Raw genomic sequence first — 22,159 nt, forward strand, 5'->3', positions numbered from 1 at the left:
TGATTTGTACTACGTTAGGTTTAAAATTTCACTATTTGCCCACCCCTATTCATAAAAAATATGATTCACCTGATTCTTCATAAGTATTCAGTATTGCCTAAGACTTTGGATCCAAGTGAAGAATACTAAAATAATTAAATTCTTTCATTCTACTCATAAAAAATGTGATGTAATTATGAGGTACTCTGTAGTGGGGAATTATCGTTTAACTTTGACCACCTGTGTTTTTTTAAAGTGCTCCTGAATACGATGAGTACTACACTGGTATACTTTGCCGCTATTAAAACAATGTCGCTGCAGCCAGAAATCAATCCTGTGCACTTAGGCTTAGCAGCCCAACACCTTAATGACTAAGCTAGCATAGTGTGCTCCTAATTCGATGTCACTCAGTGATATATCAGAAAATGAAGAAGCTAGTGCTCAACTGACAAAATTGAGTGCAGTACAGTTCAACGCCAGTTTAACAAAATTGCCGAGACCCGATTATTAATAGCAAAGACAGGGCGGCGAGCTAAGTGGTTCTGTTGCATTGAACAGGGCTAAGAGTAGGCAAAATTTTCTAAGGACGAATAGAGTAGGAGCACAGCCAGGAAAACTCAAACACAAATCGTATTTCAAACCTTGCAATGCTATGAAACAACAGATATTGTGCTTTCGTTATTTCTGTTACATGCATCATCGCTGCTGCTATACCTATAAAGCTGCTTGACCCTTTCGCAACTTAAAAAAAATGTGTCAAAATCATCGAAAATTCTGTTTGCTCAATTTGTTGAGTTTATTTGTTTTTTTTCTGAGTGAAAAATTGGCATTCTTTCATTTCAGTGATGCTCATTCATTTCACTAATCACATAGAAAAAATACCTTGAAGGTTTCAATGCATGGCAATACAATGAAAGTCTGGACACATATGTCCCAACATGGACAAGTTGGCCGTCTAGCATCAAGAAACACAAGCATGAAGAGAGTAGCATGACATTTGAAATGGCGCCCCAACAGGTTTCTGTCTAACCGTCCCAATCCCATGAAGAGAGCATAATTTCAAAGGTAGGCGTGTCCTGTTCTTCTGCACTGCGGCGCTCACCGCCGAAGGTGGGACAGGCTGCTGCGCTGTTGGCGCGGCTTGCATCAGCCAAGGAAAAAAAGTTTTTGCGTTTTTCACAATCTTCCACTGATTTGGGAATGTCAGGTCAAGGTGCAAGACAAGCAAAGTGCTTGTCACAGTGCTTGTCAAGCACAAGAAGGCCGGTGTTGGGAGGAACTGACCTTTTCGAAGTTGTGCATAGTATTGACATATGGAACACTTGTACAAAAAGTGCAATGATACAAACCGCACAAAAACATATTTTCATGTAGCACGGTGTGCGCACACTGGTGATGCCAAAATTTGCTCTCCTTTTTGCACAATACCAGTGACACATCCACGTGAAGCATCCGCGCCCACGCAGTAGCGTGAGCACGTTACAAAGGAGTAAGGCCGAGCTAACGCTGGGGAGGAACATCAACTGAGCCTACCAAACTCTGCACTTGGCACCAGCACTTAGCATGCTTTCCGCTTGTGAGCTCACTGGCGCCGGGTCTGCCATGAAAGCTGCGATCCCATAGGGTGCAAGATTTTGCACTCGCCCATGAGGCTTCTCTAGTTTTCCTTTCCAACTACCCCCTGTTTCACTGAAGCATGAGCCAGGGAGGAGGGTGGAGGTGGTCGCCGATACTGCGGTAGCTCCAGACAGGTTGCAGGCACATTTTATTTCCTTATAGCAGCCCATTTACATTATGACTTTTTCGTTGTTTAGTAGATACGTGGGGCATTGTAAAAATGAACATTGCAATCTTGAGCTTTTTCTGAAAGAATGCAATATGCGTTCAAAGTTTGGTGTGCCTGATAAACATTGGTCATTGAATGACAGTCACAAGGCACACTTTTACTTTTTTTCAGTTGTCTTCCTGGATAAATACTTAGTTTTCTTTCAGAAGGAAACCCTTATGTTGCACAAGCGGCCCTTTGGATGCAGCCGAGAGGTCAAGACCTTTTAGGACAAGCCCTCAAATGCCCCTTCTTTCATTCAGTATATCAATATATCTTTTCTATGGAAAAGGCCCATAATGCACAAGAGCATGAGTCGAAAAAGTCAACGTAGATTATATTGTCACAAGTGGAGGTGAATGAGAAAAAAGACTTTTGGGTGTGCTGTTTCGAAACAGGTTATTAGAAATATACTGCAATCATTCAGGCTTGCCTATTTCTCAAGGTTATCATCAAATTTTTAATATTGACAATATTGCTGTTTTGCCACCAAAACGAGCAAAATCAAAATGAAAAAAGAGATGACAACTTAGGCACATTTGGATGACGTATGGGGCAAAATTGCTTATGGCCATAGTTCAGCAATATGAACGGGTAGCCGAGTTATATTAAGAAGCGTTTTTTTGTAGAGCTAAACCATGCTTGGGTTAAACGCCTCATACATAGTTGTACGCGATAAATAGCAAAACAATGCGTCATGATGGTATGATTCACCATCTAAAATTAGTCTTGTTTTCTATCCACACATGTCTCAAAAAAGGAGCAATACTAAAACACCCTTACATCTCCCAAATAGAGGTATTTCGCACCAAGGTGAAACGGACAGTAAGGAAAAAAACAGAACAAAGTAGTACTATCAAAAATTGTTTCACCCTTATAATGGTCTACATCAAGGAAATGAAGCAGTTACTGTGCTTTCCTTTGTGAATTGGGCCAAAATAAATGCATTAACATAAAATAACACTTGCCTACAGTGCATTAAGAAGATCCAGGTGCTGAGTATTCCTTCCACTTGAAAAAAATACTATTGCACACGTTAGTATGGCGTGTGCCTTATTTTCTTCCGCGGTCTCTGCTGTCACTAGAATCCACACATAATGTATGTGCCTTCTCATGACAGCCGGGCACGCGAGGTGCCGTATATTTTATTTGCTGAGGAGCACGGCGATTGGCATGACCAGAGAAAAACCTGCCAGCCTGTCATCCCGGAGGCCATAAGTGTAGTCTTTGTCGATTTCGTATGGTCATCCCTGCTCATTTTGTTGGGTAAATTTCATGACGACTATTCTCCTTAGCATTTTTTTTTTGGTTCTGGAATTCGTTTTTGTGCTAAAATTCTGGAATATTGACTGGACTTACCTTTGCGGCCCATGCCCAATGTCCAGTGCGAAAGCACAGACACAACAGTGCCAGTGAAGACAGCCCAAAGGTTTGGGATGTAATAACTCAGTATGTTCTTGGATGACAGCCAGAACACTAGTGTCAGCCACAGCAACTGAGTGGCGTCCATGTATCGTTCCAGGACGTTCCAGTCATCACACTCCTCACTTTCACCCAGAACTTTTAGCCCCTGCAGATGCATTGAGAACGCTTCTATTGTACACTTGGTATATCATTTATAACTAACTGACAAACCCAGAGAAAGTATGAGGGATGCCATTTGTAGCACTTATGATGAAAACTTTTTTCCTTGGCTTTCTTGTCTTTATTTCTAATTCATGTTGAGCTCAACAAAAAGAAATAAGCCCTCAAAATTTCCCTTCTTTCCTTCACGCATAGTGAGGGTCTCGTCCTGGCAGACCTTAGGGTAGTAAGCAAGAGATTATTGGTCAGCTGCCAGCTTGTAATTTGATTACGTACTACATGAGGCCAACAGGCAGAAAAAGTATTCCACACTCGTAGTGGCTACTGGAGTCACTGATACACGTTCAAGTTCACATATTTATCCCATAAAGGGGGGGAGGTGACCACCGCTGTAGCTCAGTTGGTAGAGCATGGTAGAGCATCGGACGCATCGTTTGAAGGTTGCAGTTTCGGTATTTGCTAGCGGCAAGCATCTTCTTGTGCACTTTTCTTTCTTCCCATTCACATCGCAATTGTAACAAATAACATCCCTTATACTTTTTGCTTGGCTTTTTTGTTTGTTAGTTCTAATGCTCTGCTTAATAAAGAACAAAACAAGCCCTTAAATGTCCCCTTCTTTTATTCAGTATATCAATATATCTTTGCTATGGGGAAGGCCCATAATGCACAAGAGCATGAGTCGAAAAAGTCAACTCATCATGCAGTGAATGTATGCTTGAAAAGGCAAGAAATATTTTAATCGCCATGATAATGGTGAATGCCATTGTTGATTAGTCACTGAATTAAAATCACGGTTCAAGTTGTCCTACTTGCACATGCACCACCATACGATGTAGGAAAACTGCTAGTGCTCATGCGCAACTGATTATTTTCAATGATAGTTTCATTAAGCACGTGATCTGCTTAGGCCAAGTTTTTTCCGAAGATTGAGCAATAAAACTATAGGTATTACAAGTGTTTTTGTGCTCAACAATAATTTCACAACTGCACTAATCTTGTAAAAACACTTTGCAACAAAAGTAAACTGCACATGCAACTACTATTATTTTATTTGTAATAAAAGTGAGTAATACAGGCCACAGGTAACAAAGAAAAATTATGCCATATTCATAGAATGAATGATAAGTGGGTGAAGTTCAAGAGGGGGAGATCATTGGTAAACCGTAACTCTCCTGTAAAAAGTTAGCCCATTACATCATTATAAACACGTAAGACTGCGTGTATTATACAAATCAACTTTTATTTAGGTCTTGTTCGTTTGTTATTTTATATGTGGCGTTTAACGTCCCAAAACCACCATGTGCTGGCCGGCTCTGTACAAACGACAACCTGCTACAGTAAACGCTCCTTTTTGTTGCCGTTTTCAAAACGGATTGCCTCCCTGCTTTGCCTTCGGGCTAAGGCTTGAGCGAAGTCCACTCGACTGCTCGTCGCTCTTCGCCACCGCTACCATCGCGTCACAGCAAATTCCTAACAGGGGCTTGTGGTGGTCTCATGCAAGTGTCTAAATTTTCAAGCATGTCTGAAATATTTGCAGCTTTGTCATCCTTATCACTGTCTGTTGGTATATTCCATTCCATAATATAGTTTTCTTACTACAGCCAACTGTTTCACTATTTTGCTTTCTTTCTGTGGAACCCAGTTATAGCAATGATTAGTTATAACTTTCGAATTCTCGTGGCTCATGAGTATTAGTATAAGTGGGTTCGACTGTCCGTCCATTTAAACTTGAAGTAAGGCTTTGTGGCAGTGCGGATTTTCTCTGGACATGTGTATTCACGGTATAGCATTCCTCTAATGCAGTGGAACCGCCTTTACAGGGCTGATACATGAGGACAAATATGCACCTATTCGGTCATTTCAAATACGTGAAAATTTTCCAGTAATTTAATTAGAATCAAAGAGAACTGGTATGTGTTAATATTTGTTTGAATATTCAAAATGCTCAAATATTGGCACAAACCTAAAAAGTTATTTTCTAAATAGTTAAGCTATATCTTCTTCAGCGGTGGTGGCTATGTTTGTGTATCGAACTTGTTTATTCAAGTTGTGTCTGCTTGTGACCAAAGGAGAGCAAGATATATTACTCATTAGACAAGTCAAGCCTTTTGCATAGTCAACATGTCTTGACTTAACCTCGGCGAGCTGCGTGTGGCTGTAACCAATCACTTTGGTGAATGCATTACAATGTCCAATGGGTCGTTCGACACGCTGTGTTTTAAAACCAATGTCAGCTATTCTTTTTTTTTTCCGAAATGAATGCAATCAAAAATGAACTGCACATATATGTGGAGCCTTTGTTTACTTTTTTTTTCATCGCAAAGTGGAACATGACCGACTGCAAAAATAATAAAGTATTTGATTAATGCTCATCACAGTCAATTACTGAAACTAAAAAAACAACACATCGCTTAATTTTCTTTCTTGGGTTGTCATACTGAGTGCCTCAGAATTATGGTACTGAATTGGACACATTCGTAGACAGTGCATCATAATTCACGCCTGAAGGGGATATGGAAGTGAGCAAAGTGGAGGGGCCGGGGGCGGTGGAAGGACCAATAGGGAAATGTGGCCTTTTGGATAGCCCAACAGGCAGATAGGCTACTGTCTACCAGCCACCCTTGTTTTGGAAAATGGAATGCTTGGCAATCTCACTACCAGCTTTCTCGTGAACAACAGCACAGTGTTTCGCGATTTAGAAGCTCCAGTGACCATTCAGTTGTGCTACTATTTTTATGTTGGGACTATACACATTTGTGTACATAGCTTGTCAAAGGGTTAATCAAACCCTACTGACCATGGTGGATGACTTGAGGTGCCTGCGACGTAGCATTGTGAGGCCCCAATGGCAGGCCATGAGGGTGGCGATCATGGTGCTGTAGTAGAGCCCCAGCACCAGGACCGGCTGTTTGTACCAGGACATGGTGCTGCCGGTGACTGTCAAAGTCAGGGCCACAAGTACGCAAGCCACCAGACCAAGGCCCCAACTGCATACGGTCACCAGGAGTGCCTGGATCCGCCCCCACACTTGCAGCGCGAGCTCGTGCCGGTGAAGCTCGCGTCCTGTCACAAGTCAACGAGAAGAAACAATTAATTTTTGTTCTTCCAGTTATGACGATTAACAGTAGCTCCACCTAAAAGGGACCATGCCAACCAATTCTTGCACATAAGCTATGTTTCTTGGGTTGATTTTAGGGTGTCCACAAGGAAGCTGGTAAAATTTCAGTGCACTTAAGTTAAGCACTCAATTTATAACAAGCATTTTTATGAACACATGAGTGGCCCTAGAGTCGGACAAAACTGGCACTTGCGCAAGCCGTGACGTAACAAGCCACTTGCTTTGAAAGGGTCTATATTCCAGCCAAAGATCTTTTCTGTTAGTCAACTGGATCTTGTCATGGACACTTAAAGTTATGATTCCTTAAAGGGACCTGACTCGGGCATCCACTAACTTGTGGTTTACTGCAAAAAACAGACGTATAGGGCCTATTGTATGTATGTAAGCCTTATTTCCACAAAACACTATACAGAGTTACAGAGGGCAAATTGGGAAAAAAGTGATCAAAACGAGTTGATGATCTTGCATGTTGAGTGGTTCAATTCAATTCAATTCAATTCTTTATTTGCAAACTGTGAAACATACAGAAACATCACGACTGGTTGGACCCATAGCCGAAGGCTAGTTGGGGGTCCAAAAAAATAAATAACAAAGGGTTCCATGTACAAAAAAGATATATCACACACATTCACATAGTTATCGTGCATCCTTAATTTGCACGAGTGAAACAAAGGGAGAGCGAAAGTGTCAGTAAATGCACGATTGTTTTTAACAGTTCTAACTTACGAAAATACAAATAAACAAAGCAGATGGTTGCATTATTATCAAAGGTTAAAATATGCATGGCTAATACTGAAAACAAGAACCTAATCATTGGGTGACAATAGTATTTTTAAACGATTTCACGTTTCTGGCAGAGACACACACGCACGCACGCGCACACACACACACACACAAATTACATCATAATTGTTTTCATTGATAAACATTGTTCTGTGTAAGTAAGTATTTCTTGAGAACTGATGAAAAATTATTCGACTGTTTTATTTCTGCTGGTAGTATATCCCAAATTTTTGGCCCTGAAAACTGCAGCAAACCTTGTCCGTAAGTATTCTTCATTGGAGGAAGATTGAAATTTCCATATGTTTGATTTCTGGTTACACGAGAGGATGTGCAAAATAAAGAAACATGAAAAGGCAGGTTGTTTTTGATAATATTGAAAACACACGTGGCAATTTTTAATTCGTGTACCTTATCATAAGGCAAAATATTCATTTTCATAAACAAAGGCATACTCGGCTCATTGTAGCAAGATTGGGTGATTATTCTCAGGGCTCGTTTTTGAAATTTGCGAACAGGTTCAAGAAACGTTTTATATGTCGTACCTCACGATTTATTGCAGTACGAGATGTGACTGTGAATGAATGAAAAATATAAAGCACGCAGAGTATTGGTATCAAGATGATGACGTGCTTGTGAAAGTGCGTAGCATCCCAAGGAGAGCTTTGTACAAACTGCATTTATTTGCTCTTGCCAGTGCAGATTTTCATCAAATATCACGCCAAGATATTTAAATGAGCTGGCTTTGTCAAGTTGAAATTCGTTTATTCACAAATCTAGTGAAATAGGAGGCATGATATTGTTGCGTGATCGAAACACTACATATTTAGTTTTTTTTGACGTTTATAGTAAGTTTGTTCTTCACGAACCATTCACTTGCTTTATTTAACTTTGTTTGCTTTAGTTTGCAGATCTTGAATGTTGTCCGCTATTATAAGAATACAAGTGTCATCGGCGTACATCATAACTTCACTAGTGTCTAAAATTTGTGGGAGGTCATTAATATATAATGAATATAAGAGTGGCCCTAGGACGGATCCTTGAGGGTCTCCAGTGCGCATATACTTTGGTAGTGACGTAATATCGTTCATTCTAGCTACCTGCACTCGCTCATGAAGGTAGCTAGTGAGAATATCTATTGGGCTACCGCGATAACCATAATGCTTTAGCTTATGTACAAGTTTGTTGTGATCAACCGTATCGAAGGCTTTTTTCAGGTCCAAAAATATGACACACACAAGTATATTACTTTGCGAAGATACATTATTTGGGCGCACGTTAAAGAACCCCAGGTGGTCAATATTTCCGGAGTCCTCCACTACGGCGTCTCTCATAATCATATGGTGGTTTGGGGACGTTAAATCCCACATATCTATCTATCTGCGAAGATACATTAATTTTTTGAGTTAGCGTTAACACTGCTGATGAAGTAGAGTGATTTGGGCTAAATTTAAATGCAGGGATCAAAGAAAGAAACAAAAAGACAGTGCTGACAACTGGCGTATTATTGAAACCCTCTGCAGAATATAATGGTCCAGCAATCTACAGTTAAAAACATGTGGTCAAAGATTACACAGGCTTAACAAGATTAAAAAGAGTTGCGCACTAGTCATGAAGTTCGCACATAGAAGCGAATGGGAAGCTGAATGAACAACAGAGCTAGGGAAGACGCAAACAATGCTCAGGCATGCGGAATTGCAAGCCACCTCTCAGCCCATTGTCAGACATGTGGGTGCGAGGCACGCTTTCACAGCACGGAAGTGACTGAAATGAGAAAGGGCGTGCATGTGCGTGTACGCCATGAAAAATTGGGGGACCCTTAAGCTTTGCCTTCTAGAGTTGAACATAATAGCGAAATCCGGCCCCTAGTGCACCCTTCAACCGCTAAGTGCATATTTATTCATGTTTTTTTACATGCACACGCACGCACACAAACACGCACACAGTAAATTGGATCAGCGCGCGCTATTATCACCGAATGGGCTCATTTTCATCGTGACACTTGTCGAACAAAATGCGTTAAAGAGGCCCTGAAACACTTTTTCATGTAACCATGGAATGAATTCACTAGAAGAGCTTATTACCTCACGAATTCAACGGCACAGAAATTTTAAGAATCCGTCCAGTGCGAGTGGAGTTACAAAGGTTTGTCGCATACCGCAATTGCATTATCTCATCTTTCATCCTGATGAAAGCCCTGGAAGCTAAGCAGGCGGGGGTGGCAGGGCAAGAAAACTACCGCGCCTCGTGATTTTGAGCACTTTTTTTTTCTTCGAATGCGCGGCTTTTTCAGTGTGGACAAGTAGCACACGTGGACGCACGGCACCCGTAAACAAGTAGCAGCCTTCCGCAGCTATCTCGGTAACTTGATTATTCGGTCACAGACGCAGACGATTTTTTGCTCAGAACCAACAGGGCCGACGCCGGCGACGGGTTTTCTGCGAGACGAGCTCTTCAACCCTATCGCGTTAACATAAAAGGCACAGATTGTATCAACACCCCATTAGTTGTGCTGCCTTGGAAAGAAATGGACTAACTTCATAACAAGTCTACAACTATTTATGGTGTAGTGGGTTTTCTGCAAGTGTGCTTGTAGGAATTACCCTAACAGTGTTCAACAAAGGCTCTGAAAGGCCACTCTTCCAGCTTTTGCTGTGACTGTGCAGCACAGTCCTGGCTTTTTTCTATTATTAGGGTGAACGGAATCAAATCTAATGCATTTATTTGTGTTTTTTCTACAGATTTCAAATCTCAGCAAGTTATTAACAGTAATATATGCTAGTTAAACATTTTCTACTATATTTATTATGTAGATTTCTGGCGATTTCTATTTGTCAAACACAAAAAGAAAATATGTGGCAAGGTTGCCAAAAAGCTGGGCTAGTCGATGATGCAATTTATTTTCTTTTAAAGTTGTTTATGAAATGATATTTGATTATCATAGAGCGTTTAAAGCAAGAAATGTTCACTCATATTTGCATCCATTTATTTTACATCACTGGCTGGACCAGCTCTCTGGCAGTTCTGCCACCAACTGTTTTTGTGCTTGACCAAAAATTTTCATTATTTTATTTGCATCTTGATTTTCTGCTCATGGACAAGATAGCTTTTTGCTCATATCAAACGACGTGGACATTTATGCTGGAATTTCTGCAAAATGAACTCTTAAACACTACCGCATTAAAAACTTACTTGATTTAGGATCTGCATCTACAGTTTCATTAACTTAACCCCACTAATATAGAAATTTTTTTTCAAAACTCACTTCTCCTCTTATATGACTCCCGTATGTACTCGAGAATAAGTGGCACTTTTTGTACATCAACTCTTGCTTGGGTAACACATGAGTTTGGCCTATAGCTACACACTAACACACTGTAGTGGCAAACGGCTAGTGCAATGGATAACTGAAAATAAAAAAAAAGCTGGTGACAGCTATCAACTTTTCACTTAGCTATTCAATGTCTAATCACTGTCGAATGAGCTGACATCATTGGCGTGCTCCCAGAGCCGATCGTCTTCTGCGACACTGTGTTCGAGTGACGAAGCACACGCAACGCAACACAATCTTGGAGGCCATTGTTTAGGTACATTCTAATTTTTAGTTTTATATTTTTGTGCCAGAAAGTGGGTATTTATGGACTAGTTTGAGTGCCGCCATATTGCACTGTTCACCTATGTGTTTTGCATCTTTAACAGCTAAACGAACAGGGTAATGGTAGATGCATTTGGGTTGGTGCCTACGATATTTCGTGACGCTATCAATTCACGTTGCAATATACAAAAACAGGAAAGCACTGACTTAACAGCCCAAGATGCCGGCGCCCAGACAAAAAATAATCTATTCACAGGGACAGCTTATGTGCGGGTATGTATGGTATAAAGCCCAGCAAATAACTCACCGCCAGTAGCAGAAGCTTTCATCCGCAGCGCCATGGAAACGAGGGAGATGACGATGATGAGCTTGACCACGATGCTGCTCACAGACACTGAGTAGGTCACCATGAACACACCAAGGAAGTCGTAGTACACCGCACGTATGACATCCGTGTCTCCGGTGCCTCCTAGCGAGCTGCTGCCCTCATTGAGTTCTCGAGCCTCCAGGATTTTAAGGATGAGTCCCAGCATGTTGTCACCTGGGTGTTGAAATAGAGAAGGTTAAAAAAATAGCTAGAGTGGAGCTCCTGCAGTGCTCTGCCAGCAAAAGTGAAACCAGCTTTTGCCCTTTGAAGATCTGCAAGAAACATGCTCTCCTCTGGTGGTGCCTACTTGGAAAAGATCAAGTGGCTTCTTGGAGTTTTTTGGCTTTGTATTCATATTTCATACGCTTTATTGAAAACTTCACAGAAATTGCTCGTCATGTCACCGGTTTTCTTAAAAGGGACAGCCTTTTAAGTTGGGGATCTGAGGAAGCTCAGGAATTTTCCACGCTTACGAGTCGCCTTGTGAATCCGCCCATTCTGGGTCATTTTGACCCATCTGCTCACACGGAAGTCCGTATGTATGCAAGTGGCGATGGTATTGGCGCTATTTTGTCCCAGCAACAGGGAGAGCTTAATCGTGTATATGCTTATTCTAGCCGCCTTCTTTCAGCCTCAGAGCGCAACTACTCAATCACAGAATGTGAATGCCTAGCCCTTGTCTGGGCCATTGCCAAGTATCGCCTGTATTTGTTCGGACGGCATTTCACTGTGGTAACAGACCATCACGCCTTATGTTGGCTCTCTTCACTCAAAGATCCTACGGGGCGCCTCGGCAACTGGGCTTTATGCCTCCAAGAATACACATTTTCAGTGTCTTGCAAGTCTGGATGGCTACACATGGACGCTGACTGCCTCTACCGTTATCCCGTCGACCCACCTGACATCACCGAAAGTGGTTCAGGTACCTGTGTTTTGTCGCTCAACGACTTTGTACACGTCACCGACGAGCAGCGCCGCGATGCATATTTGCAATTCCTTATACAATGCCTCACTTCAACACCACGGGACGGGTCCCTTCATATGTTTGTTCTGCATGACGGCATGACGTTTTACCATTCGACGCAATATGACAGCACGTGGTGCCGAACTGCTCCTCGTTCCTGAGCATTTGAGTTCAACTATCCGTTTGCAATTACACGATGCTTCCACCGCTGGGCGTTTGGGTGTTTACCGAACTCATGATCGTGTGCGCAGAAGTTTTTTCTGGCCTGGCCTATACCGCTCGGTTTGGCGCTACGTCACTTCCTGCAAACTCTGCCTACGCCAAAAAAAGCCTTCTCTCTCCTGCTGTGTACCTTTAGCCCATGGCTATCCCCAGTCAACCATTCTTTTGTTTCGGCCTGGACCTCCTTGGTCCTTTCCCGACGTCGTATGTCTGCAGATAACAAGTGGGTGGCCATAGCGACTGACTATACGACACGTTATGTCATTATGCGAGCCCTTCCTACCAACTGTGCAACTAATGTCACTGACTTTCTTCTACACCAAATCATCTTACACCATGGTGCCCCGTGTCAGCTGCTGACTGATCGAGGTCGATAATTCTTTTGGAAAGTTGTCGATGGCCTTCTCCGCTCTTGTGCAACGTCTCACAAGTTCAGCACGGCTTATCATCCGCAAACAAATGGAATTACTGGGCGCTTGAATTGTACACTCACGGACATGTTATCCATGTACGTGTCTGAGGACCACCTAAATTGGGACTGCATGTTACCACTCGTGACGTTTGCCTATAATTAGTCCCGTCACGACATTAATGGCTATTCTCTGTTTTATCTCTTGTATGGCCATGACCAGCTCTTGCCTCTCGACTCGCTACTTCATTCTGAGGCAAACTCAATCATGTTTTGCACTTACAACACCATCGTGCGGCGACGGCACATCGCGTTGCCCGTGATCGACTTCTGGCATCTCAGGCCAACCAAAAGCGCCATTACGACAGTCACCATTATAACGTGAGTTTCAGCCCTGGCTCCTTGGTCTTGCTCTGGCTGCCTTTGCGTCGGGTTGGCTTGAGTGAAAAACTCCTGCCGCACTACGTAGAGCCTTACTGATTTCTTTGTCGAGTTGCCGAAGTCACATATGAGATTTCGCCACTAACTCCCAAGACTTTGTCCACCTCACCAGCTACTGAGACTGTGCATGTTTCCTGCCTAAAGTCCTACGTCACGTTCACTGATCTGATGCACCGAGACGATGCTTTTGCCGCTGGGAATTCATGTTAGTACGTGTTGGTGTCAGTGTCAACTAGAGGACGCTTCTAGATATAGAAAAGGTTGAAGCGTCTCAGGCTCAGAACCAATTGTGTCGCACTTGCCTACGGCGTCTTCAACTGCAACTTCAACACTACATGTATCAATATTATGCAGGCTGTTATGTCATGATAGATATGCCCATTTTTTTTTATACGTGATATATTCTATTCAAATTCGATTCGAAATTATTCAACCAAAAACACTATTGGCTCCGAATTCACTTCGAACATAAAAGTGACTATTCGCACTAGCCTAGACAAAAGTATTACCTTTTATTTATAAAAATGAATGCTTCCAAAAACTACTTGCACAACATTCAAAGCCTAAGAGTTGATTGTTTTCATGTCAAAATGAAACATGACTGACTGCAGAATGACTAAGTATTTAGTTACATGATAACTACCACTAGTTGTCAAAACTCACACAAAACAACATATTACTTCATTTTCTTTCTTGCAATGTAATATTGAGTGTCTCTGCATTATTTTATGTGATTTTGACACATTTGTTGATAGTGAATTATGATGCGTGCCTGAAGGGGATGTCATACTGAACAATGCGGCAGTGGGAGTGTTCAAGATGAAATCGAGCAAATTTGTGCTCGGGAAATGAAAGAGGCAAACTACAAACAATTCACACGGTACACTGGTAAATCCTATAGTGCGGGCTGAGGCGTTCTTTTCCTACCTTATAATAAAGAATCTACACTGGTAGCGGCAAAAACTGTCGGCAACCATTGAGTAATCTGCCAAACTGTAAAGCACGTTAGCATTTACATGTGCCGTCAAAGATTTCAGCATTATCGCTGGTGGCAGTTTAAGTTCTGGAATGAACTCTAGTCCACGTTGTATGTGTTTTTGTCAGAAAATTGTAAGGTAATCTGAAACTGGACCGTATCCAAGAATTTTTTTTTCCGGGAAAGGAGGGAGGGGAAGAAACGCATATGGCAGTATCAGTTATTTTTTTTTTACCTTAAGAAATAGGTGCAAAGCATTTAAGTACAAGGTATATATATATATATATATATATATATATATATATATATATATATATATATATTAGGTACAAAGAAATAAATGCGTGAGAGGAACACTCACGGTTTTAGCTCAGTAGTAAAGCATTGGACATGTAATTTGAAGGTTGTCTATCTGGGCCCAACTTATGACTGCTACATTTTTTTCGGTAAAACTTAATAGTCTAGTTAATACATGTCCCTTTTACTTATTCTTCCTCATTTGCGTAGTCTAATCTTGTATGTTTTTTTTTTGTTCACAACAATTCATGCACATTCATGTCAGAATTACTTTGACACAGTCAAAAATAACGAATAAATGCCTTGCATGATTTTGCTGTGATGTTGGCTTTAACAGAGGAGCAGATGTCATTTCCTTCTCGTGCACTGGGCACAAAAAGTTATTGTATGTATTATGCTCTTACCTGTGTATGGAGCAGAAGAAAGGTGAGAATCAAACCATGAACATTTTGCGCAGCAGCTCAATGCCTCAGCCACAGACCTGTTACGCAAGTTTGTACGCTGTACGGTGCAAGCAGGCAGCATGCAGGAGCAAAAAGAGCTAGTAAGGCTGCAATGGTAGCTAATTGGTACGTCTTCATGTGTTTGATACACTGCCAGGTACGACAGCGTGATGACGCAAGGTGATGTGAAAACTAACAACTAATGTACTTTATTTTGAGCCTCGACAGAATCGTGCATGAGGAAGAAAGGAACATCAAAAGGGGGATATTCTGTGAAAAAAAGAAAGCATATCAGGGTGTCAAACAGTATCACTGACACATGTTAAGGGTTACACATGTGCTGACAAGATTTACTTGAAAAAGTTAATTTGAACAAAGCTACGTCACCATATATCAGCGAAAGGTGTGTTCAGTTACCCCTCTCAAATGCCCTTGGTATCTCTCCTTGACTTTCTACAAAAGGAAGTATATAACATTTTGTGTGAAACCATGTCATCGCATACATAACTCTTGGCACATATTGGTTACATTGTTTGACACCTGGTTATGCTTTCTATGTATATTTTTTCTACTGTTCTTAACACTGAATTTCTCCCTTTTTGTGTTCCATTCTTCTCGTATATAAGTATGTCTGTGCTCAAAATAAATTAATTTGTTAGTTTCATCCTGTGTTTCTCGTTTTTATGGTCCGTGTTGTACTTGGTAGTGCACCAAAACATAAACAAAAAGAGCTCACTTGCCTGCATGCTGAATTGAGCCATCTGGGATGTAGTCCATGTTGTCGTACTTTGTGTGGTACACATAGCCATTTTCGGCAAAGGCAAAATCAAGGCCTGTTGATAAATAGTAGCGGGGACAATATGAAGCATGAATTCTAGGCATCGAAAAAATTCTACATGCACAGCACTGCAAGTAAAGCCACAGTAGTAAGTAGCAGCATATTCAGGAAGAATTGGTATGAAATTTCACCCATTGTTATGCCCATGATATTACTGTATGTTATGTAGGAGAAATGGATTTGTCGAAACTTGGTAATTTCGGCTCCGTTTGGCTTTGTGAGGCCTAAATCCGGTTTGTTGCAAGATCAAGTTCAGCAAATGTTTTACTGTTCAACTTTATCACTTTGGCCTTTTTTAGGCTCATCAATAGAAACTGACCCACGATGTTAGCAACGATCAATTCATTTATCCGAAACAAACACCAAGACAAATAAGTAAAGCCACAAGGGCATTTGAAGCCGCAAGCAAGAAGATAAGGGAAATCCGTGTACTACCCATCATTCCTATGGTGGCTGAGCGATTGTAGCACCAGAGTTCCCTCTAGTAAATATAGTAGGCACAAACAGCTAGTTGTGCGAGCGTCCGGTGAAAAATATTGTTCAGCTCTCTGTGACCTCGAGATGTTCCTTCTTCTGCTTGGCACTGAAGTTAAACGACCAGCTGAAACTTGAGTAGAAGATGAATTGAATTGGTGTCCAACTGAACTAGTTGAATTAGTGTCTCATGACAGCAACAGGCTTGTGGTTGGCTTAGCATTAGCTGAAGGGAGTGTCACACACTATCCACTAACCGAACCACATGCTTAATTTTAGAGTGCAGCTTGAGGGGCATCGCCGTCACCGTTGATGGCTTAAAAGCCAGCATCGAAAAGAGTTTGAGGCTGGGCCCTCTGCATGGCAGTTGAGTATTCTGCCACTGAGCCATGCTGTGGATTCACACTGATTGCCAAGAAGCCTAAAAATAGGTGTCAGGTCGGGGAAGCAATCGTGTTAATCTATCTAATATAGTATGGTAGAAGAGTAAAATGACAACCAGTCTTCACACGTTACTAATTCTGCAATCAGTGTGTGGATTAATGCTTCCCACCCACTGCAAAGTGCTCAGCCGTAAATACCTTACAGATGTGTGGCGGGTGCATCGCCTACCCACAGAAAGACGAATAATGATGTAATGGGTGCTGTCCTACTTCACAAAAATTATTATTTATGGCATAGTTGACACTTTGCAGAAACTCCAAGCACAGTTAGCCTTGCCCCAAAACGAAGCTGCGTTCAGAGTTTGCTTGGGCAGTATGGTGACGTTTTTACTAGAAAAGCAATTAACAGAAGCACAAAAGAGTGCCTTGCCTGGTATGCCTCCAAAATCTCTGAAGATACGAAAATCTGTGTCAGACGGAATAAGGCCACTTTGAAAAACTTCTTCCGCAACGATGGATCCAAACGGTCTCATAGCACCATCCACATACGCCTTCACCAACCATGGGTCACTGGGACCTAATACAAAGACAAAAGGTTCAAATATCCTCCTTAGTGGCAGTGGCTACGTTTGTGTATGCAACTTTTTTATGCTAGCTGTTTCAACATGAGTTCAGAAGAGAGCAGGGTACATTGCTCATTTAATAAATCAAACCTTCTGCATAATTGACATGTCTCGACTAAATCTCAGTATGCTGCATATAACTGTTATCGATTACTTTGGTGAATGCAGTACAATGCTCGACGAGCTGTTCGATGCACAGCATTCCAGAACAGACGTCGAAAGTATCGCTCTTGTTGTTTCAAAATGAATGTAACCAAGAACTGCACACATTTGGAGCCTATGATTTTATTCTTTTTATGTGAAAATTGAACATGATTGAAGGCATAATAATGATGCTAAGTTCAATAATAAATTTGCCCAAAATAACTAATAACTAGTAATAATACTAGTAATAATAACTAGTAATAATAGTAATTAAGGTAATCTAAACATGCAGAAAGAAAAGGAGAAGAAAAGATAACTTGCTGCTGGCAAGGGCCAACCTTCGCATAAATGTGTCCGATGCTCTACCAACAGAGCTATAGTGCCTGTAGCTCAGTTGGTAGAGTGAATCGTGAACTGCATAATGAGTGGTCGTTGAATGCTTCCATCTTATCACAAAAGGCTCAGCCCTAATTTTTCTTCGTCATGAGCCACGGAATCAACAAAGTTGACATAATGTCTCACAGGTGTGTATCGGCAAACTCACTCATGAGTCGACTCACCCAGACTCGTATCCGCGAGTCACCCAGCCGCGAGTCTGGGCCAGTAATATTTTCGAAACTTTGTGTCTGGTTGAAGAAACTCTTTGTTGGTGTTACTCTGAGGGAATCCTGCTGAGGGAAACTTCGGTAAGTGTGAGTCTGAATGATTCCAAAGCGCAAAATATCTTAATTACTTGATTGAGTCCTAGTGAGTTCCTCTTTTGCTTGCCGACCTATGGTAGCAAATACCACGCTCCTCTGAAGAATGAATAATTGGCTAGTGGCTGCTTCTCTACTTCACAAAAGTATTAGGATTTATGTTGTGGAGGATGCTGTGCAGGTGTACCTGTAGCTGTTGCCCCAACACTGTTTAAAAAAGGCTCCAAGAAAGCTGCTCTTTCAACTTTCACTGTGCTGAGCATTGCACGCAGGCCTGGCAAATTTTGGAAGGCGAGATGTTTTAAAATTGCATATTTGTTGTTTTTATTTGCTTCCACATGTCTAGTGTTTCTACTTTAGAACAACAAAGGTGCAGGTTGTAGTTATACTTGAAGTAAGCGGAAATTGCCTTCAACGAGCACTAGGTAGCTATAGAAATTTGAAAAGTGATCATTGTCAAGAGTGCCATGAAAATTGTCCCCTGGCTGCTTGCCACTGCATTTCGGATGAGGAGTTCACCAAAGCCACATTCTCAAAATAACCATGCTTTCCAAGCTCTCATGATGGAAGAAACCATTTTAAAAAGCACGTCATTGCCGTACAGATCAGCTTCCATTTTTACATTTAAAATGCGGTTTTTACAAGATATAGTTTTTGGCAACTTCTAGATATAGACAGCATGTTTTTGGTACTTCTATTGGCTAGATCAAGATGCATTTTTTCCTACATAATCTTTAACATGCCAAGAGTGCAATTATCTCCTTTAAAACATGTTATAATTTATATAATTATCATTAATTTCAAATAAGCAACCAACATGGGCTGAAAGTTTCAACGCTTCTCACATTATAATTTTTCTGTTCATTTAAGTATACTATACACACTTTTATAGTTGCTTGTATTCTAGAGTTAATGCAGGGCAATACGAGCCAAAATGACTCATAAATATAAATGTTTAGTGGCAGAAAATCTGTGTAATAAGAGCTATATTTTGCACACTGCCACGGCACAAAACAATAACTATGCAACTTACCAGAAGACTGAATACATATTTGAAATCGGTATAAAAACTTTTGTGAACAGCAAAAATTTTATTACCGCTGGCTACAAATTAAAGAAACCTGTCATGACTGCTAGCGGCGCTGACTAACACATCACAGGAGCACATATAAAAACAATTTAAATTGGACAGGGAGATGACCACCACTGTTACTCAGTTGGTAGCACTTCGGACGTGTGTTATTCGAAGGTCGCAGGTATGGACATAACAATTATACTACAAATAAGATCCCCTATGCCGTCCTTGGTTTTTTTTGTCTGTTCTAACCAACATTGTTTCTAGCAAAGAAAAACAGGCCCTTAAAATCTCCTTTCATTAATTACTAAGGGGAGTCACGCAACAGCACCTTACTTGCTTGGAAGAGCAATTCCTTGCCCCCTGCACCACAGGCCTCCAGGTTCACAAAGGCGGCCACCTCCTTTGCCCACTTATGTTGTGTGATGAAACCATGTGAGCCCTAATGCAAAAAAGAGAGAGGCAAGATTGAAGAATTGCCTCAGCTGAGCAACATTCAAAACTTTCCCTACACCTTAATAAAACCTGTTATAATTAAGCTTCTGTGAAGCACTGGTTCATGTCAGGAACAGAACAGCATATAATAGCTACTGTTGCCAAAAGCAAATAAGGAATTACAGCTGGAGACTGCTGAACAAAAAGCATATAAAAAAAAAGTAAATGTTCTAGAAAATCCCCACCACAAAAAGTCTTATGTACAAGAAATTGAGAGTGACAAGATTAACTGTATCAAGATCGACATTGTGACTACTGTTATTTTTAACACAAGACTTGAGGCTTTTACACACTCTTTACAGCTTTACATTAATAGCTATACTAGTATGTTGGACCTCATGTCAGTGAAGTGCATGTGTATATATATACTGCTACGTGACAATAACACTGCCAGTCGCTAGCTACAGTCAACTTCAACTTCCCACAGACACCTTTTTGGGTATGTTTTTCTATACAATGATAATGTCAATGAAGCCACTTAATATTATATGTGTGTGTGTTATTCCATATCAAAAGTATCCAGTAAATTTTCAACCACTTCTGATCATGCTCTCACAAATCGTGTGGGTGTGTATGTAAGTGGAAAAAGTAATTATTAAGGTGTTATATTTTGGAAAAATATTTTGTGCTGCCTAGAAGGTGGTACACTTTGGGAACCAAAGTAAAACTAAGTGACGCTAAATATTTATATATTATTACTGGTCTGAGCAATTACTACAAAACAGTTTTTTTCTTTAAAATCAAGGCCCCACTGTTTCATGACTATGATAGTTTGTTCATTTTTGCTTTAACTTCATTTACTTTTCATATTGTTGAAAAATTGTAATATGTTTAGCTTTTTCTATAAAATCCACAATTTTTTTTTTCACCACTAATATATTTACATTTGTTGTTTCAAATGTGCCTACATTAAACAATGAAAGTACTCCAAGAGCAAATGAAGCAAAAACATTGCTAAAATAATGTGACAAATTTGATATAAGCAGCATTTTTGCTCATACTGCAGCTTAATTTCCTAAATGTAGAAATATGGCTTATGTATTATTGTTGCATGTTTGCTTTGTTGGTAAGAGATAGAGGAAGTTTCAAAAGAGTGTATTTATATGGCCAATGTGCCATCAATAGCTGGCAATGTGCCATCAATGGCATGGCAGGCAGTGAGCTAGCTCGGAGAAGTGGGACACAGCAACATTTACAAGTGACCTGCCATCACTGACAAGGAGACAGATGAATTGTCTCTGCTGACAGATCATTGTGTGCACTCTGAAGATACTGGCAGAATGACAGCTCCAATTGTCTTTGCAGACACTAGGAAACAACAAAAAAGAAAGCCTAAGAGGAAAAATGTATGCACGAACCTGCAGGATGTTTTCTTCCGCTCCATTAAACAGGAAAATGACGGGATGGGGCAGTGGTTCTTTCCTCCTCGAAAGGACGTGAAGGATCTCCAGCATTATGGCACAGCCAATGGAATCATCACTGGCACCTGAATGAGTTAGTGGTGGGATGGCATCAAATGAATATAACAGGATAACCCTGCCTAATAGGGCAACAAATGCTGAAGCCTTTCTGTGAACAACTTGTGCATCTTAGCAAGTGTAACGAAATAGACAGAAATAAACACGTAAACAGGACAGGCGCTAGACATCAACTGAGAGTTTACTGACATAAAATGATTAAAATATAGAAGCATGCATGCAAACCCCACAAAAAGGTGATGACGGAACTACTGATGTAGATACCTACAATTTTACCTAAGACACTCAGTTTCTTTGGCCTGCAAAACCAGTGAAAGTGCATTCACGCATTAATGAGCTTCTAAACTGATGCTTTATGCCTCATAGACTTCAAGGGCTTGCTGACAAGATATGGGTGCCCTTAAAGTCAGGCACGCACGAACACCTGCGGCAGTGACCTGCCAAGTGTCCACCCCTGGCCAATGAATAGACAGCTGCGTTATGCTCTTCACATTTCTGTGATGTATTACGCTTCATTTCCAGCTGCCCTATGCTGTGACTACTACACAATGTCTTCAGTTATTGAATGATTGTGCTGTGAAATACCTTTATCAGAAAACCGAAATGTCTGGCATTTACTGTTCGCTTCTCAGAATAGTAAGTTCTTTAACCCTTAGAGATGCTATGCACACAATTGTGTATAACACCACTTGTATTTGCTATTTGTGCCAACTAGGAGCTAACAAAGAGCTTAGCATAAAGCGAATGTCTTGCATAATACATTTGTCTACATTTAACATTATTCTGCAGTGTACTGTTCTTCCATATGGTCACTTTGCTGTAGGCACAACCACTTTCAAGGAGTCTTTTGCTTTTATGCTGCCTGCAAGTTATATGGAAAGTATAATTTTTATTCCGAATTAACTCAGCCAAGTATGAATTTGTTAGTGTTTTGGGGAAAATGATCATATG

General features: G+C 40.9%; 1 protein-coding gene and 1 long non-coding RNA gene across 2 annotated transcripts in view; one reads left to right on the forward strand and one right to left on the reverse strand.

The window, feature by feature from the left end:
- The window catches only part of LOC142774536 (uncharacterized), a 117,258-nt gene that overhangs the window by 33,300 nt on the left and 61,799 nt on the right, over positions 1 to 22,159 (forward strand). The window lies entirely within an intron of this gene.
- LOC119180811 (endoplasmic reticulum metallopeptidase 1) overlaps positions 1 to 22,159 on the reverse strand; it is a 62,941-nt gene that overhangs the window by 29,599 nt on the left and 11,183 nt on the right. The window contains exons 2-8 of the mRNA XM_037431946.2: positions 21,089 to 21,216; positions 19,572 to 19,677; positions 17,126 to 17,272; positions 15,741 to 15,833; positions 11,189 to 11,422; positions 6,186 to 6,451; positions 3,164 to 3,374 (exon numbers count right to left, since the gene is read on the reverse strand). Coding sequence (XP_037287843.2) covers positions 3,164 to 3,374; positions 6,186 to 6,451; positions 11,189 to 11,422; positions 15,741 to 15,833; positions 17,126 to 17,272; positions 19,572 to 19,677; positions 21,089 to 21,216 — 1,185 coding nt within the window. The remainder of the gene's footprint in view (positions 1 to 3,163; positions 3,375 to 6,185; positions 6,452 to 11,188; positions 11,423 to 15,740; positions 15,834 to 17,125; positions 17,273 to 19,571; positions 19,678 to 21,088; positions 21,217 to 22,159) is intronic.

The sequence above is a fragment of the Rhipicephalus microplus genome, chromosome 10, assembly GCF_043290135.1.
Source record: "Rhipicephalus microplus isolate Deutch F79 chromosome 10, USDA_Rmic, whole genome shotgun sequence".
NCBI lineage: Eukaryota > Metazoa > Arthropoda > Arachnida > Ixodida > Ixodidae > Rhipicephalus > Rhipicephalus microplus.